The 19557-nt window shown below is 38.3% G+C and overlaps 1 protein-coding gene across 1 annotated transcript in view; it reads right to left on the bottom strand.

The window, feature by feature from the left end:
• Positions 1–1521: 1521 nt before the first annotated feature.
• Positions 1522–19557, bottom strand: part of PTGER3 (prostaglandin E receptor 3) — a 75282-nt gene continuing 57246 nt past the window's right edge. Inside the window, exons 3-4 of the mRNA XM_081306334.1 lie at positions 4787–4878; positions 1522–2409 (exon numbers count right to left, since the gene is read on the bottom strand). Coding sequence (XP_081162460.1) covers positions 2406–2409; positions 4787–4878 — 96 coding nt within the window. The 3' untranslated portion in view covers positions 1522–2405. The remainder of the gene's footprint in view (positions 2410–4786; positions 4879–19557) is intronic.

Below are 19557 nucleotides of genomic sequence, written 5' to 3'. Positions count from 1 at the left end.
CATCACATTGTCTTTTTTTATTCACTGCATCTTTAGTCAGCTCTTTATTCAAACTAAACTGTCCAAAATTATTTGAACTTATGGAATCAAACAGATTTTTAAGAGTTTATGCAGCAGACTTTTTTTTCTCTTCTGCAACAGGTTTCTTTTCAGCTGTTGGTTTCTTGGCAGGTGCAGCCTTTCCCGCCACAGGCTTCTTCTCCTTAACACCAACAGCCTTCTTTCCCAGATTCTTTATCACAGGTTTCTTGCCTGCCATAGACTTCTTCTGATCTTTTTTATCTGATTTAGCTACTGCTGCAGCTGCTGCTGCTTTATCCACTCAGAGTTTGTGATTCTTAAGCAGAATATCATTGTAGCAAATCTCATATCCTACTGTGCTGCATTAAGAGAAGTACACCTGGAATCAATAAAATTGAGTTTGAATCTAAATTCTTACTATATTAACAATGAGACATGGGCAAACCCTCTATAAACAGTCATCTTTTGTTAGTTTGTTTTGTTTTTTGGTGCTAGGGATCAAAGGCAAGCACTCTACCAACTGAGCTATATCCTCAGCCCTAAACAGTCATCTTTTGTAATAATAAGATGATAGATACATGGCAGCAAGATAATGACATAGATGAACCATAGGGAAATGTAAGTAAACAGTAGTGTTATAGTTTGGATCTTACACACACCCCCACAGTACCATAGGCTAAAGGCGTTGTCACCAGCCTGTGTACTTTTGGAAGGTGATAGAATCTTTAGGGGATGGGAAAAGATGGAAGGAAGTTAGGTTATAGGGGCATGCCCTTGAAAGGCATATTAGGATCCTGGTCTCTTCCTCACCCCCAACCCCCGCCTTTCTCTTGGCTTCTTGGATATCATAAGATGACCAGCTTCGCTTTATCACCTGCTCTTCACCATGATGTTCTTCTGCCATGGCACAGACCCAAAGTATGGGTACAAGTGACCATGCACTGAAACTATAAGACAAAGTTAAATTTTGTCTCCTTTAAGTCAGTTTTCTGAGGTATTTTGTCACAGTGACAAAAGTCTGACTAACACAAGGAACACAGATATTTTTATATTGGAGGCAAAATCTATGTGCTTCATAAAATCCACTGAACTTAAACCTGAAGAATTGTGTAAAGCATAAGATTGGTGCTAGTTAAAACAATTTCAAATGTAGGCTTGAAAGAAAATATGTAGTTTATAGCTAATTCATAATGGGTTCAGCTTTTTGAGAAAAGTGACTCTACAATTGGCTTAATCTAGTTGATCGATGACAATGGAGCCAGCTCAGGCTCCTCTGGTGAGACTGCGAAGGCCATATTTTTACCCCTTTCTCATGTTCTCAGAGGTGACAACATGGTAAACCTGTGATGCACTCAGTGAACAGGGTCAGGGGAGCAGAGGCAGAAATGGGGGAACAGCAAGGAAGACACATTGATTGGATTTAAAATCAGGTGAAGGCATGTCAGTTGAAAGCTATTAAATGACTCAAAATATTTTTTAAAAGTCCACAGAATTTTTTATTGCAATACAAAGAAGATCCTTTTATTTCACAAAAAAGTAACAAAACTTGATGCAGAATAACTGTCATTTATTAATTTTGCCTCTTTGTATGCTGCCTGAGAAGAAATCTCAAACTGATAGTGATTCAAAAGTAGGATAAAAATGAAGATATAACTAGAAGGCTATGTATGAATTTATTTTTTATTGCTTTAACTGAATAACCTGATAGCCTCCTAACTGTTTATAACACATCAAGGATGCCCTTAGCTGCATCAATCCTTTGTCTTTAAAAGCAAAGAAATAGCAATTAAGCAATCCTGAATTTCCTAATGACCTATAACCAGAATTTAAACTGAAGAACGTTTATTTCTGAACTAAGCCCAGAGGGACACCACATCTCCACAGAGACCCTCCTGCCCTCACTAGGCTTGTTTTCTGTCTCATTAAGTTCATGTCCTCTTAATAGAATTCTTGCTCTCCATGCGTTGACTTTTCACTGTCAAAATATACACTGATTTTTCAAATTCATATTGCAAAATCAAAATCATTATAAAATGAACAGCTGTCCACCTTAGTTAAGATTCGGATAAATGTTTCAAGTTGGAGGAAACTCTTGAAATGTGAGTCATTCTTTTGTTTGTCTTTTCCATAAATCGTCCTCAATGGAATCCTACTCAGCTTCTTCAAGCTTGCTCAGAATCTCCCAAGAAATGAATTTAACATTCGGAGGCATGGGTTATAACAATGAAACTACTCTCCAAGTGTATTACTGACAAGAAAAAAACTAAAATAGAAAAAGGAGACAAAAATACAGTCCAAAAAACATAATGTTCTTCTTGGGTGGAAAGAAACGCACAGACTCGGGGAAGCAGGAACTGCGCTATAAGTCCAGCTCTGTTCTTTCATTATCTGTTAGAATATAGAGAGAAAGATGCAATAAACTCTAATAGGGATAATTTTTTTTAAATTTTGTATTGGTATAAGGAGCAATATATGAGTAAGAAATACATATGCTTTATGCAGATAAAACATTTGAAATAATTATGTGCATTTTATAAACAAAAGCAATTATAGGTATATCAAATGACAAATAAACTTGTCATAAAACAAGTCCCAACAAATATATAACTATCATCTAAAAAGAAATAAGGAAGAGGGCAAAGTTAAATAGCTATAAAATACAATGTTTCTCTTATTAATCCCACAAAGTGTGATATTTATTTATTTATCTATCTATTTATTTATTTATTTATTTTACTGGGGATTGAACACAGGGGCGCTCAACTACTGAGCCACATCCCCAGCCCCATTTTGTATTTCATTTAGAGACAGGGTCTCACTGAGTTGCTTAGTGCCTCGCCCTTGTTGAGGCAGGATTTCAACTCGCCATCCTCCTGTCTCAACTTCCCGAGCCGCTGGGATTACAGGCATGTGCCACTGCACCCGGCTTGATATTTATTTTTTAAGATAATATACAGAACTGGTTAGAGTGAAGCAAAGCAGAAACTCTGATACAGCTTATGAAATTTTAAATCTCTGATAATTCTTTTGGAAAGCAGTCTGATAACATGTATCTGAGTAGTGGAAATAGCACTTAGTAAAGCTTCCTTTCTTTCTAATTACATTTTATTTTTTAAAGTCTTCTTATGGCAAAAACAAAAATCAGAAATACTAATTACACCTTTGCATTTGACCTCTGCCAATGCAGTACTATTGTGATGGTGCCAAATGTGACCACAGATTATGGTTAAGGAAACTATAGTACACTCTTGATAGACCCAAATAAATTTTAAAGTAGCTTTACAAAGAATTCGCAAATAGTCTAAGAAATGTTTGTATTAAATGAAATAAGAACAAGATTCAAAAGTGCATATATAATGTCATAATCATATAGAACAAAATCAAGAAAAGTACAGGGGGAAAAAGAACACAAAAAATATACTAATATAGATAGATTTTGCTTGAGTAGTGGAAATAGCATTTAGTAAGCATCCTTTCTTTCTAATTATTTTCATTTTCCAAAGTTTCCATACAGAACCTGGCTTATTTTTCATAATGCAAGGAAAGTACAATAAGGTTGACTTTGGAAAATTAAAGGCAGCATTAAAGTGAACCTACCAAAAAAAAAAAAAAAAAAAAAAGAACGAGATGGGAACCAGGCTTCCTTCTTTTCCCTTCACTCCCCACCCACCCCAGGGAATCTGCATTGATAGCAAAAACAATGCCAGGTACATGTGTTCATATCTCACAGATATTTTTTTTAAAAAAAGGGTGTAGGATTCTAAAGGTCAGTTGAGCAAAAATTTGTATTGGCCTCGTGATTTTCAAGCTGTTTCCCAGAATCAGCCAGCTTATTCTCACCATGTAGGCCTAGCTAACCGCTCTATCTCCATGGAAAAACACATTCAATCCTTCCCCTGAAAAACAGAAGTGACTATCTCTCTCTTGCTCTGATCATGGGAGGACAAACAGGCAAGGCAATTAAGCTGCTAAAGTGTCCACACTCATAATAATCACTGTTCGAGTAAAGGAGTTAGCATACCTGAAAATAACTAAAAAATGAAATAATGTGAGCATATTTTCTTTCCATTAAAACAAAAAGGTTAAATTATTTGATAAGTCAAGTATGTGGTCTTTGAAAAAAAATAATTTTAACATTTTCATTTACATTCTTTCTTTAAAAAAAATAGAACACATAATGCTGTAATAGCCAAAAGGCTTTTTCAGTTAATTCTATGGCTCCTGTAGTCCCTAAAAGAAATAGAGAAAAAAAAGATGTTCAAGGGAGAAAACTAATAATCAAACTTTAATATAGCCAATCATGCATCCCAGTTGGCATTGTGTTCTGCTTTCTGGAGTGTTAATCCACTGACACACACATTTCATACAAAATAAATCTAATCAGAAGGGTGACCGAGAGTGTGCTAGCCATATGGTGAACACGCTGGATTCTGATGTCTAATTAAAATAGTAGCTTAACCTTAAAATACTCCCGCAGAGTGTCCTTATTATGGAAAATTAGTGACATGCAGGCTTTTTCATGGCAGAATTGGTTTGTCACAAGACCAGACTGGAGCCCATCACATAAAGGTCTTGGAGGAAATTTAAGTAGAGGTAAAAGCAACGATAGCTCTTCTAAGGAATCTGGTACTCTTTAATCACATGTGTATGCTTACATTTGCACTTTGATTCTTAGAGATACTCTGCCTTCAAAGCATGAACTCAAAGCAGAGCAGAAAGATGACAGATGGCTACAGTGTAAACCTAGGCAGCTTCTAACTCTCACCTTTCCAAGTGGTCACTCCACATCAAGGTTGAGGAGCACTGGTGGGGTAAGGAGGTGGAGCTGGATGCGTAGTTGTTTGTGTGATACCTGATCTGTGAACAGACAGAAGGTTTCAGGGACAGAATTATTGATCATGACTCCTTTTGTCAGATGATACTTCCTTGAACATTCTAAAGAAAACCAAAACCCACATATCAACTCACATTGGTTATCATCTAGTAAATAAAGATGTCTTCACTGTTATCTCCCCAAGACCATCTCATTCTCAACTCTGTGCTTTGATTGATGCTTTTCATTCCTCCTATGCTATGACATCAACTTCTAAATCTAAACCTCAAGAGCAGCTATCTCAGTGTTCATTAAGTGCCGACTAAAAAGTCTTTGAACTCCCATTTTTACCCCGTATACAGATTGCTGTGTCACATCAGTTACATTTCCATTGATTTACAAATTGCCTTTCTAGTGACTGATGTAAATGGGAGTTCATAACCCACTTGAATCAATCTGTGAAATATGGTATATTAAGAACTATGTAATGTTTTGAACAACCAACAATAAAATAAAAAAAAATAAAATAAAAATAAAAATAAAAATCATCCCCAAAGGAAAAAAATAAATAAATAAATAAATAAAATAAAAAAAATAAAAAGTCTTTGACTTGAAATGATTTGATGTAGGCAAATCTAATTCCAGCACTCTCCAGCTTATTATTTTTTATGACTTCCTACTGCTCTTAGGGTAAAGACCAGAACCTTAACTCACACACCCTGTTTGATCTGGACTCTGGCTGAAACTGTATCCTTGTTTCAAAACTTTTTGCCCTTTTGTTCTTGGGCACTCAAGCCACACTAGCCATCTTTGAACATTATGCACAGGTCTATACTCCTTTGCACTGGCAATTTCTCCTGCCTGGAGTGATCTTCTATTCCTTCATCTTCTGACTGACTCGTACTCATCTCACAGGTCTCAACTTGAAAAATCACCTCCTCAGAGGACATCCTGTTGACTAGGTCTGTCCCCACCCCATGTAACCATCACTATGTTCCTTTCTAGGAACTCTGTGTAGTTTGAAACTAATAGCTATTTTGTGATTGATTGTTTGTCAGTATATCTAGGCTATAAGCTTCATGAAGGCAGGAAGTCTGTTTGATTTTGCGCACCATTGTATCTCCAACAGCTACCACTCACCTAGCACATAGGTCAGAGTCAGTAAATATTTGTGGCATGAATGAATAATGCTGCAAAACGGGTCCTGAAGCCCATCCCTCAGTGGCATTCTCCTAGTTATAGTCTAAATTCCTTGAATATAATGGAAAAATTCTAAGAAAATATTTTGTCATAGTTGAAAACTATTTTTAAACATTTTCCAGTAATACTTTTACAAGAAAAAGCAGAATGAAATGAAATTCTTACAAGAAACTGTTACGAGCAAAACCAGAAAGAAATGAAACCCAATGTTTTCTAGGTCAGTCTTTTTTTTTTTTTTTTTTTTTTGCTAGAGGATTTTTTCTTTCAAACATGTGATAAAGCTCGCCTTTGCATACTTACTCTAGCTGGCATAACATTGCATAAGTTTTCCACTTGGACATGTAGTTTTCCATTTCTTGACTGTGTTCAACAAATGAATGATTTCTACTTTAGGAAGGTCATGCTTAAAACATCCTGAAATGACATGTCTTTTATGCAGCCCCCCCAAATTCACATTTTGTCCAATAAAAAAAGTTCAGCAATTTTCACTGAACTATTATGACTCTGGAAAAATAGTCAGACTTGGGGGAAGAAAAATATCAGGTTTTCCTAGTTATTCCGTAAAACCATCAAAGCCCCTTTTGCACTCTGATGGGGAAAAAAATATATATATGCTAAAAAACAACCTTTTAGGACAGGTTCCTGCCTTCAAGAACCACCAGTTTTCTCCAGCTGTCTTGCTACTGGATTCTTGTTTAGAGACCTGTGTTAACTAAGTAAACTCTTGAACTCACATTACTTGTTAGCTAGACTTCAGTACTAGCTACAACCTTAGGAATTTGGACATCATGGCTTGTCTCACATCAAATAGCAGAGAAAGCATAAAGGATGAGGGCTTCCAGGTAATTGGTGAAGTACCATGGGATCTGAAGCAGGCATGGCGAGGTGCTCCTCCTGTGAGTTCTCACTTCCCCTCAGGGCCCTCTCTGCTATTTACCCAGTCATTCTCAATAGAGACCTTTACTTTGCTGTCACCTGAGCCTTTCTCAGCTTCCTCTGCCTTTGCCACCGGGGGATCACTCATTTCAGGCTGTCAATTTTCTTTCTTATAGAGCTTCTTTATTTCACTCCTCTTTTCTGGTGTTTAGATTCTCGCCCTCATTCCTGGCTAGACTATCAGTTTGAACCATATGAAATTATCATTTTTGATAGGTCAAATAACTTCCCCTAAAAGACCTATGCTCTACATGGTGAAACAATTATGTTGGTTACTCTAAGGGTGAATATGTGTCTTAGACATTTGTCCAAGCCCATAGCATTACACAGCACCAAAAGTGTACCTAGAGTGAACTATGAGCTGTGTGTGATGCTGTGTCAATGCAGGTTTATTTATTTTAAAGAATGCACCACTCTGGGGGGTGATGTCCATAATGGGGGAGGCTATGTGTGTATGAGGGCAGGGTGTATATGGGAAATGTCTGTACCTTCTGTTCAATTCTGCTGTGAACTGCTCTAAAAAATAAAGTCTTCTTTTTAAAAAATCTTTCTATATTGAGAATTTTATATCTAATTTAACCTAATGATACACTTCTAGTTACTCTTTCCAACCCCAGTTTTTCTTCTCTTTAACATGTCTTTAACATGTCTTCCTATCGTCTCTAAGACAAACATCAGTCAACTTCAAATACATAGCTGTAGGATAAAGCCCTGAATTACCTCGGGTCCACCACCTAGTGGCACCAGCCTCCACCTCCAGATTAACCAGATTGATCTTCCGCCTCTAATTTGCATGCAAACTGAGCTTCAATCCCTAAACCATTGTTCTCTCTTCCAAAGACCAGCCAGTGTTCTTTCATCCCTAACTGCTATGGAGTGTACTATTCCCTCTTTCTAAAATGCTTCTCTCCACCTCTCTCCAGAATTAGTTCTATTTATAAGGCATATCCTTCAATTTTCTTAAAAAGGTACTCTTCCTTCTTTCATATTTCACAGCATTTTGTACATTATTCAAGGTGTACGTATCATATTGTACTTATTAGCCTATACATTTGTTTCTCACACTCTGGTTCATGAAGTCCAGTAAGTATCGAATAAAATAAAACTGTAGGCATACGATTGACTCTTCCTCAAGGGCTAACAGCATGCAGTCAAGGACTGACCAAATATTTTAGCACTCATGAGGATCTACTAGGTATAAGCCACTTTGACAGGGGAGATGGCATGCGCTCATAACTTTGTTTTACTTTACTCTAAAATATGTAGTCACTTATGTCCCACATAATACCTTGAGAACATTTATGGTTATATTTCATCTACCTATGTGTTACTCTTCTTCACTGCACTGAGGAAAACCTAGACAGGGAACATTTCTGAATGAATGAATGAGTCATTAGGAAGGGCTGTTTTGTGTTGAGTGCTCCTAGAAGCAGACCTCAGGAGAAACCAATAAGGGAGCAAAAAAGTAGGATGAAGAAGAAAGGAAAAAAGAAAGAAGAAGCCAAGAAGCTTTGAAATTTCAGGTGAATCTAGTCTCAAATTTATCCTAAGGGGAACTCCAGAGCATGAAAGATACTGCAAAGTTTGTCCCATCTCTTGATAAGGGGTCAGTGGTTTTCTGCTCCCACATCTATCAGTCACTGCTGATTTAGAGGGGGAAATAAAAGCTGCTGTGGCCAGGGTCAGCCTCTGAAGGTCACCGAGTAAGCAGCTGGCAGTGAAACAAGCAGAGACTAGGTTGGGCATAAAGCTCCATATGGAGCCTAAGGGGTACAGGAGGGAATCCAGTTGTGTGGGATGCAGTGTTTGGCAGTTATGCTAAACTGGTACTGGAGGGAGCTGACAATGTGCATAGATTGGGGAACTCTGGAAAATATGTCCTGCTGAAAATAATCTTCTCTCTCACACTAGGGATTGCTGTAAGTTCCTTCACTAGAGACAAAGCTTTTAATCTATGTGGAGAAGCAATATTTAAAAAGTGTATCTTTGTGTGGAAGGAAGAAAAGTAGAAACATTTATTTGAAAACTTCCATATGTTAGGTGATGCTGAACTCTTTTGCTTTTAATTCCAATTAATGCTCAACTCCATTTAACACACTGACTTTCATCCCCAGCAAAGTATGGGCCTTTTCTGGAAATGTAGACGCATCTACTGATGGGTCTTTCTCAGACACCTTAGCTCTTGTCAACACGAGGATTGGTCCTTATGCTGCTCCAGGTCTTCCTGCCTGAAATAAGTCCTTTTGCTCATGTTTCACGTAAGCTTGTAGTTTTGCTGAATTCTTGCAAATTGCCAAATGTATATGGTATTCAAGTTGCTAGTAAAGCTGGTTCTCTCTCTGGATATTAAAGCCTAAGGATTTCAGTTAAAACACTGTTATTTTTTAAGGCACATTACAGAACATTTTTAAAGAATTCAGTAAGACACTGAAAGTGTGTGTGTGTGTGTGTGTGTGTGTGTGTGTGTGTGTGTATAGAAAGTTTCTTAGACCAAATTATTTTACTGTGGCATTTTTGGTAAAAGGATTGATGTGAGTGGTTATTCACAGACACCTGAACACAGTCCAGTTTTTGCTCTTCTTCTGTGGATGGATTGTGTACCCTGTGGCTGTTGGTGGTTTGGCTGAGGAGGCCTGGTGCCTGGGTTTACAGAGACGCTGTCTCTGTGTGCTCAGCACTGTGCTAGTCTGTCTGCAAGATTCTTTCCAGAATGATCTATCTGTACCACAGGCTGTAGCTCCTTTACAGCATGTCACTAGAGAGTTCCCTCTGCCCACTCGTTTCAGCTCACTAATTTATTCCCATTCACTGCCTGATTGTAGGCGACTGGGGCTATGGCAGTCTGTGCTGGTGAATTTCCATGAATGACATGTTGTGAAGACTAGCTTGATGTTTTAAAGAACACAGAGAAAACTACTCTAGAATTCCCTCTTTTCGCTTCTAATTACCTATATTCTTATTACAGATCATCCTGCTCTGGTAGCTATCCCCTTCCTCTTCTGACTTCCTGTCCCCTGGCTCCTTTCCATCCACTTTCAAACATGGAAAGGCTTCTCTTATCTTGGGAAATAAAATACACACAGACACCTGTGCTTGACTGCTTGCCTCTCCCCCTTCCTGTCAGTGCAGCCCACTTTCTCACTTCCCTTTACCACCGGTTTCTCTAAGTAATGTATCCGATGCTCCTGTTTTCTCCTCTCAATTCCATCCTAAACAATCAACCAGAATTATAAAGTGCTTTCCCTTTGTCAGGAAGCTCTAAACACTTCACCAATATTAACTCATTTAATAATTATCGTCTGTATTTGACATACAAGGCAACAGAGGCACAAAAAAGTCACTTGGTATTTGCCATCATCCCTGGTACTGTACTCAGGCAGGATAGGTTTGTACAATAAATTAAGCCCTCTTATTTGCAGACTTGTCCCCCCTTTTTTTTACATTACTATAATGAGACCCCATTAATCTTGAATGAATAAATCATGCTAGTGAGGGATGAACTAATTTTTATATTTTGATGAGATAAAAACGGATATTAACTGGTCAGTTCATAAGTAAAACATGTAAAGTAATAGGGACAAAATTCGATCTATTCAAGGAGGAACAATTCTGACAATTGGAGAATGCTGAAATGCAAATCCAGGTTTCTAATAACAAGTGAGTTTTCCCAATCTCAGTAACAATATGTATAATGTAATTCAGGATTTGTGCTTTTAAAAATGTCTACTCTAGTAGGGAAACAATTGAAATAATAAGAAATGATAGACAATGGCATATAATCACACTCTAAAGATCAGTGTGGTGAAGATTGTCTTCATCTAATTTGTTGGAATTTGCAGGGCATATCCTGAGAGCTGATAAGCCCTTCTTAGGCACTGGGCCAGCTACCACCAAGAGGGTGGGAATCCCTGTGGGAGTAAACAAAACCGCACACTTTAAAGCTAAAAGGAGCCTTGGAGATGATTCCATCCAGCTCTCTCATTTACAGATGAGACTATAAGGCCAAGTCCGTTTTACAGTCACAGAGCTAGTTTGCAGCAAAGTTGTGTAAAAATATTGCTTGCTTTACAAAATATGAGTTAACTAATTATCCAGTAGAGGGTACAAAGATAGATCTGTAACCACATCAACGTTCTAAGGAAATGGGTACAGCTGTTATGTTATCTACTGCCAGTATTGACTTCTGGTCTCTCTGGAGTGAGGTTTCATTTCTACTCGGGGTCCTACTGTATCACACTAACAAGAAGAATCGGTTTCCCCTCGTTATTCTCCAAAGTTTCCTTCCTTTCTTATCACTCTTCTCGGAATTCACACTGCCTAGGGAGACAGAGTGGAGGGCAGAGCCTCTCCTTCTCTTGATCCTCCTCATGGCTCTGAGCAGACTCAGAGAAGCTCCAACTACAAAAATTTCTCTAATTTGACAACCTTCTCCTCAATTGACTCCATTTACTGTGGGGCTCAGAGCTTCACCTCACCTCCAAAAGGACTTTATAGTTAGTAGGCTCTGTGACATCCAGGACTTCTGTTTGAATCTTAATCCCTTAAAGGGGTTTCTGTCTCTTTTCCCTTCCAAAACACTAAGATATAATTATTCTAAACAGAATAGACCTTAAGTACAGTTATATTAGTTTCCTCATAATATTACAGATTGAAGATGTTTTAAAAATTCAGAGAAAAGGGAAAAAAATTTAGCAGATTGGAGGTTTCATAAGAGGGTATAGGATATAAAAAATAATAATTGGGAGAAGGAGATAGAAGGCTGAAGAAAGAGAGAGTTTTGAATGAGGAAGAGTCAAGACGAGTGAGCAAACACAGAGGGTAACAACAGACGTTTCACTTTTGGACTAAGATTGGGTAGGGTGGTTTAGCAACTGGAGAAACAGAACTACTACCCAAACCAAGACTTTGAGGATTACAATTTTTGAGGATTACAAATGGTGGTTGGTTGTCAAAATCCTAATTCATGGAGAAGTGTCAAAGATTAAACAACCCCCTTGTATGAGTGGCCTCCTGGACTTCCAAAGCTCAAGCCTCAGTATTGTGAGGAACACCGACTACACCTCTCTCTGTGACATTGCCTGGTACATCTGCTCTCATTCTGGGCTCCTCACAAGACTCCAATAAACCTAAATGTCAACACTGAAGATGGATCTCATCCCAGATATAATCTGATTTCATGCTACAAAGGAAGAGGTATGAAATTTTCCGTTTTAAATTCTGACCCATACTTTGTAAATGAAAGGTAAGAGTTTTTAAATACCCTTGTAGTCTAACCAGTCTTTTGTGGGAAATTTGGACTGTATGTTGCCTCTCTGTAAAGAAGAATGTATCAGTTTCTCCACAGCATCCCACAAAATCTTTAGATACTATACTTCCAGATAGTTCATCATGTTTCTACTGCTAAAAATGTTCCCATTTCCTCTTCAACTAGTTAATCTTCATCAGAAGGGTACACGTAATGTTTCATTTGGATATTAGTTTTAATATCCATTTTCCAATTTATCACCAATTTCCAATTTATTTCCTTTATTTTTTACCTTCTGACTGGACACAACTTCTATTAGAAAGTGACTTTTCACATCTAGCCTCTGGTGTTACCCACCCTTCATAAAATCCTGTGTTTGGCCACATGGTATGGAAGACAATAGACTTTAGAACATAAGTCTACATAGAATATTGGCTCCTCTAGTGATTAGCTGTGAGACATTCAGCAAGCTACTTGAATTTGCTGGGCTTTAGTTTCCTCCTCAGTAAAATAGGGATAATGGTAGCAAATTCCCCTTGAGATTGTTGGTAGAATCTAAGAGGGTTAATGTATGTGAAGTGGTGAGAACAGAATCTGACACCATGTCACAAAGTGAGTGCTCAGAAAGTATTTGCTATAAATACTGTCTTAAGAACTGAACAGAGCTCCTAACATTGCATATTGTAACTGTAAAATGTAACTGCAGCATAAGGAACTTTACTGATATTGTAAACAACAAAGTAGTTATGGTACTTATGACTTAATGTAACCCATTGGTATAAATAAACATAGCCACTTGGACAAAGAAAATAAAATAATGCTCATCACTAAGCCCTACAAAGGCAGAGATTTTCATCTGCTTTGTCTATTGATGCACTGAGGGACTACACTAGCATACTAAATATCATATCCACTACATTAGATATGATATTTAGTATGCTAGCCTCCTACAGGTATTACAAAGGAAAATTCCCCAGTCTGCAACCTTTGCTGAAGGGAGAGTCACAGGTTTCCAGATTTTCTACAAAGATTCTGTATAGCGAATTCTTACCTGACTGAACAAAGTATGGAAACACAAGATAGAGGTTAGCCACTGACTCATGACCTTGCCAGTCAAGGAATAATGAGCTGACAAGGAGGAGATTTCTTCTCTTGGGATCTGAATTTGGAAATGTCAGAAAAATGAGGAAGATAGCATCAGGACCAGAGCCATGATGGAACTGATTATGAAGTTAGGAAATTATATTGACAGTAGAGAGAAAGAATAGGCAATTGGTAATGGAAACACAATTGAACAGGGAGAAAATAAGTATAATAATTATGGAGGGTGGACATGAAAATCAGTTTATTTCAGTTATTGATTCATGGGTTTCTGTTTGGCCCTCTAACTCCAGCTTACATACCCAAAGTTATAATGTTCCATTACATTAAAATCTAACTTCAGCTAACTTAAGTGCTAGTCTTTTTCTTATATCCCAAAGAAACTGAATAACTAAACAATGTAAGCATCTTAGATAATCCTTACTTCAGTAATCCTGGTGCTCACCAGTCGCTCAACCCACCTCCCTGCAATGCACCCACACACTATCCCCACAGTTATCCTCATTCACAACCAGATCCTATCCCTTTTGGCATATGCACAGACTAAATTTTTCTTGCAAGGGTTAATTCAAATCCCACTTTCATCCATGCAAGATAGAGATGGCTCCAAATTTTGTGAGACCTGAAGAATATGCAACTCTCTTTAATAAAATGAATATAAAACTTAGTCCAGGACCTAGAAAAGTTTTGTGCAAGTGAAGGGCTTTGAAGCTTGAGCTTCATTAGCTTTCTGTGTACTGCCTGGAACTTTTCTCCCATGAAAATATTCTACCAGGTATATTTATTTACAACAGTGAGTATAATCACACATGCCTGTTGGAAGAATTACCTTAATCTTGCCTCTACCACCTCCCACTTTGGGAGCATTATTTGTAATTGGACTGTAGTATTCCTTTATCTTGGAGCCTTAGGAAGGAATTTCTGATATTTGACATATCTACTTTTGGTTGGGAAAACATCAGTACATACCACTCTCCAGCTCATTCAGAACCTAGCATATGCTCCTGGTGTTGTCAACTAATCCATTCTCAACATAGTTAATTTTAAAGAAAATCTGATTATTACACATGTATACACACAAACATTCCCTCACAAATCTTCCACAAAATGGCTTGTTGTTTTCCTATAATATCCTTCAAACAAAGACCAAAATCCCATGGCACAAAAACCTCCTCTTCACTTCTCCAAGTTAATTTCCCCTCCCTCCCTCTCCATATTAGCAGAGGTAAGATATTTTCCATTTGTGGACATCCATGAAAGGGAAAAGTCAATAAAAATGAGGAACAGTTATCTCTGGTTTTAAAGTCCACTCAGTCTTTTTTTTCCCCACTTCCTCCCTCCCCATTCACACTTGCCTGAGTGGAATTTTCAGTAAAGAATCTGACAAAGAGGTGGTAGATTTGTTACTCCGCTTGATTTAACCATTCCACCAATTAAGCATGTACTGAAATATCATATTGTACCTCATAAATACATGATGTATACAATTGTTATTTGTCAACTGAAAGTAAAATATTTTTTAAAGTAGACAATAAATAAATAATATACATAAATAAATAAATAGCTGGTGCACTTCAGTGAGTCTCCAGAGACTTGCAGAAAGAAGAGACAGGCAGGCTGGGGGTGATGCCCTGGAGAGAGGACAATACCTGGAAAAATAGACCAGAGAGAGGCCACAGGACCTGTGGCAGTGCAGAGCCGTGGGCCAGAGAGAAACCCACCAAGTGACAGCTGGACATCAAGAACTTCCAAGAATCATGAGGATTCGGCGGGGACTGCATCTCCTGGAGTCAGCCAGAATGTGCTTTTATTTGGTCTTACAGGAATAGAACTTCATATGGCTAGAATTGGGGGATATGTGGATCCAACCAGAGTCACTTACTGAATATCAATATCACTTAATTGTAGGTTCCTTGGAGGCAGCCTTCATTTCTATCCTATTTCTGCTCTGTGTCCACACATCACAGTGCCTGGCAGAAAGTACGAACTTGGTAAGTATTTGGTGAGTAAAAGAATGTCTGATCTTTTCTTCTAGCTCTTTCAAATCAGAGTAAATTGAAAAGGAATAAATCCAAAAGAAATAAATCCATAAATCCAAGGAACCCATCGTGATGCCTGACGCAGACTGGCATGAGTTACTATTTGCTGGCTGGATTTAGAATGTACTTTATAAGCAGAAAGGGAAATTTTTTCTTTAAGCTCAGGTGATAACCATGCACACCTGGTGACATTCACATCCTGCCTTATCTTTTATGTGCTCTCCAGCTCTGTAAAGGTGAACCAGGCAAAAGGAAGAAAAATTTTTGATACCAGCAGTACAATACTCTAGAGGCCAGCTCTTTCCCAGCACCATATTTGCTACTCCTCCATTCATTGAATTTGGTTGATTTGTTTCTCTGATGGATCTTCTGGGCTCCAAACCAGAAAGATGCAACCATAACCCAGGAGGGAGACTATCATCTGTGGCTGGTTCCTGAAAGATCCTAGATCCATGCATTTATTATTGTCTTGTGAAAAAATAAGCTGGGCAGAGGCCTATTAGTGCACGTAATCATTGGGTCAAGTATTGGAAATTGTTCTTACTACATATGAGTACTGTGTGGCTTAGCTATGATAGTTGTCTGCTATGATATTAATTGATTTAAATTAGAAACTATAACAAAGCTATTGATTTAAATAACAATATTACTTTAACTGTTCGAAATACTGGACCAATAAAACAATAACCATAGCCTGGGAACTCAACAACCTAGTTATCAGCTTAAAGGAAGAAAAAAAATTTTAAAATATGGGTTTTTGTTTGTTTGTTTGTCTGTCTGTCTGTCTTGCAAGGCTGGAGATTAAACCCAGGGCCTCATGCATGTTTGGCAAGCACTCCACCACTGAGCCAAGCCCTCCATTTTTTGTGTGTGTGTATTTTTTAAAAGATGGCTAAGAAGGAAGTTGCATAGTTCAGAAAAATCATAATGATATTTTGGTGAAACAATAACAATATTCTCCAAATCTCTGAATTCCTCCTAATATCTTTTCTGGTACTGGTAACAATACTGTCTCTCACCTTTCCTCTCCCTCCTAGAAGCCCTCCTATGTTGCAGCGCCCAGAAAATGGGAACGTGAACTCCCACTGGTACAGAAAGAGAAGACCATTGCTGGAAAGTGATTTGCAGACAAAAGTCCTTCTAATGCTAGGAGGAGGCCACAATATCAGAAGGGAAGTGGGAGATGATGTCCTTAGTTCTCCATCACAACTGCCTCAGCATCAAACCCCAGGAGTCAGGGGAAGAAGAGGAAGCCGGCTTAGATCTCAAAAGAAGGAATGGCCATGGGCCACTGAGGACACTGCCTCACGGGGAGCCCTGGCACCCCTGATGGATATGAGTGGGAAGGCCAGTGATGATCCCTGCATCTCCCCCAGTGTCGCTGGACTCTCCCTGGGGCTCAAGGAAGGGACTGGAAAGCCGAACACCAGAGGGACTACTGCAAAGCTCCTGCGGTCAGGGCCAGTGTGCCATCCTGGCAGAGAGAGCAGTGCTTGTGGGGGGAAGAGCCCAGAGTATCTAGAAGGAAGTGGCTGAGCCCGGGCTTCTTCTACAACCAAGAGAAGACAGTGGGCAAGGCCGCAGGGCTCAAACCATGTAAGGAAGCATGTAAGGAAGCATTCCACTGCTTTAACCAGCAGCTGTCAGCGACCAGGCAAGACAAAGCCAACCATGAGAAGCCACAGAGGAGCCAAAGTGTGGAACCAGGACCAACACATGGCCAAGTTGCCTCCCTCCACTGCCATCGTCAGGAGAGTATGAAAGTTTCTCCCTCACACAGATGCATCTTGGTAAGGATTAGAGAGCTGGAGAAACCACCAAGAATAAGGTCACTTACCTCAAAGATTCTGAGTTAACCCAAACTGAACAAAATCTGAGAACCCACCTTGCTATTCTCCTACCTCCTAGGCCCTGGCAGCTGACAACAAGGATTTATGAAGATGTTTTGTTCTCTATAGAAAAATTTTGAATACATAAAATTGTATTCATTTTCCAATTAGTATTTATTGTACTTCTACTACAGCCTGGGTTTTAGACTATGCAATTTTACCCTAGCTATTAACAAAAGTATAGACTCTCAGAGCTAAATAGCAGTCAGTGAAGCTAAATATTATAATACATGATCTACTTTTGTAAACCAGTGAATAAAGGCCTTTTCTTGTCCTATTTGATGCATTATAAAGATCATCAGGAAATAAACCAAAATACTGCCCAAGAGAACTAATAAAAAGGCCATCCTAGTTCCAAACTGGGGCTGTATGTCAAAACGCAAATTTAAGTCTGACAAAAGGTAGAAGATATGTTCTGCTGTAAAAATTAAAATCGAAAGTCTCATTGCAATTTTATCCATAGTTTTCAGAGGCAAATCACAAGAAATACAACTCAGATAAAGATAGAATAATCAAATGCGCTCTTATAGTATATTACCACATCAATAGTTGAGAAGGATTAAATACGATTAAAAACCATCATCCATATGGTAATTGCACTGAGTAATGGATTCCATGATACATGCATCCTTATTCTCCAGGTCAGAGCTCATTTGATTAATCTCTGTGCATCTGAGTACTCTGGAGAATGTCCTGGTCTCTGAAGCTGCAGGTGTGATCAGTGTCTGTGGCAAAACACTTACTTCGCGAAGAGGTGATTCCCTGTGGTCCCTGCCATGCATAGCAACAACACACAAGCATCCAACAGAATCAAATTAAATCAGAGTTAGTATAACCCTGTCATATTAATGTCATATTAATTGGATACTAGCAAAGGCTACCAAAGGTCTTCCAAATATCAGACAATTAAATTCAACTTAGTAGTAGAGGTCAATTCAATTTAGTAGTCATTGATTACTTATCTTTTTTTAAAACATATTTTTATAGTTGTAGTTGGACACAATACCTTTATTTTATTTATTTTTATGTGGTGCTGAGGATGGAACCCGCATCTCACACATGCTAGGTGAGTGCTCTAGCCTAGCACTGAGCCACAATCACAGCCCATGATTACTTATCTTTTATGTATAAGACAACGTCCTACTAGGAATTAAACTAGAGACTTTGCCCCTAATGAAGAAAAAGTAGGCCCAAATCTCCATCATATCGAATTAGGCCCCAACTTCCTTAATAAGACTCGTATAGCACAAGAATTAAAATCAAGAATCAATAAATGGGATGGACTCAAACTAAAAAGCTTCTTATCAGTAAAAGAAACAATCAGTGGGGTGAATAGAGTGCTTACAGAATGGGAGCAAATCTTTACAATAAGTACACCAGATAGAACATGAATCTCTAGGATATATAAAGCACTTAAAAACCTTAACACCAAGCAAATAACCCAACCAATAAATGGGCTAAGGAACTGAACAGACACTTCTCAGAAGTTGATATAATCAACAAACATATGAAAAAATGTTCATCATCTCTAGCAATTAGAGAAATTATTACTCTAAGATTTCATCTCACTCCAGTCAGAATGGCAGCTATCAGGAATACAAACAACAATAGAAGTGTTGGCGAGGATGTGGAGAAAAAGGCACACTCATACATTGCTGGTGGGACTGCAAATTGGTGCAGCCAATATGGAAAGCAGTATGGAGATTTCTTGGAAAATTGGGAATGGAACCACCATTTGACCCGGCTATCCCTCTCTTCAGCCTATACCAAACAGCACACTGCAGGGACACAGGCACATCAATATTTATAGTAGCGCAATTTACAATAGCTAAACTGTGGAACCAACCTAGATGCCCTTCAATAGATAAATGGATAAAAAAAATGTGGCATATATACACAATGGAATATTATTCAGCAATAAAAGAGAATAAAATCATGGCATTTGCAGGTAAATGAATGGAGTTGGAGAATATAATGCTAAGTGAAGTTAGCCAATCCCCAAAAACCAAATGCTGAATGTTTTCTTTGATATGAGGATGCTGACTAATAATGGCTATGGGTGGGGGAGCATGGGAGGAATGGAGGAACTTTAGATAGGTCAAAGAGGAGGGAGGGGAAGGAAGGTGGCAAGGGTGTAGGAATGATGGTGTAATGAGTTAGACAACATTACCCTAAGTACATGTATGAAGACACAAATGGTGTGAAAATACTTTGTGTACAATCAGTGACTTGAAAAATGGTGCTGTATGTGTGTAATATGAAATGAATTGCATTCTGCCATGGCGTATAACAAATTAGAATAAATAAATAATT

The sequence above is a fragment of the Spermophilus citellus genome (assembly GCF_964194105.1).
Source record: "Spermophilus citellus genome assembly, chromosome: 9".
Classification (NCBI taxonomy): Eukaryota; Metazoa; Chordata; class Mammalia; order Rodentia; family Sciuridae; genus Spermophilus; species Spermophilus citellus.
Note: the sequence above shows the minus strand (reverse complement) of the source record. Positions and strands in the feature narration are given on the sequence as shown.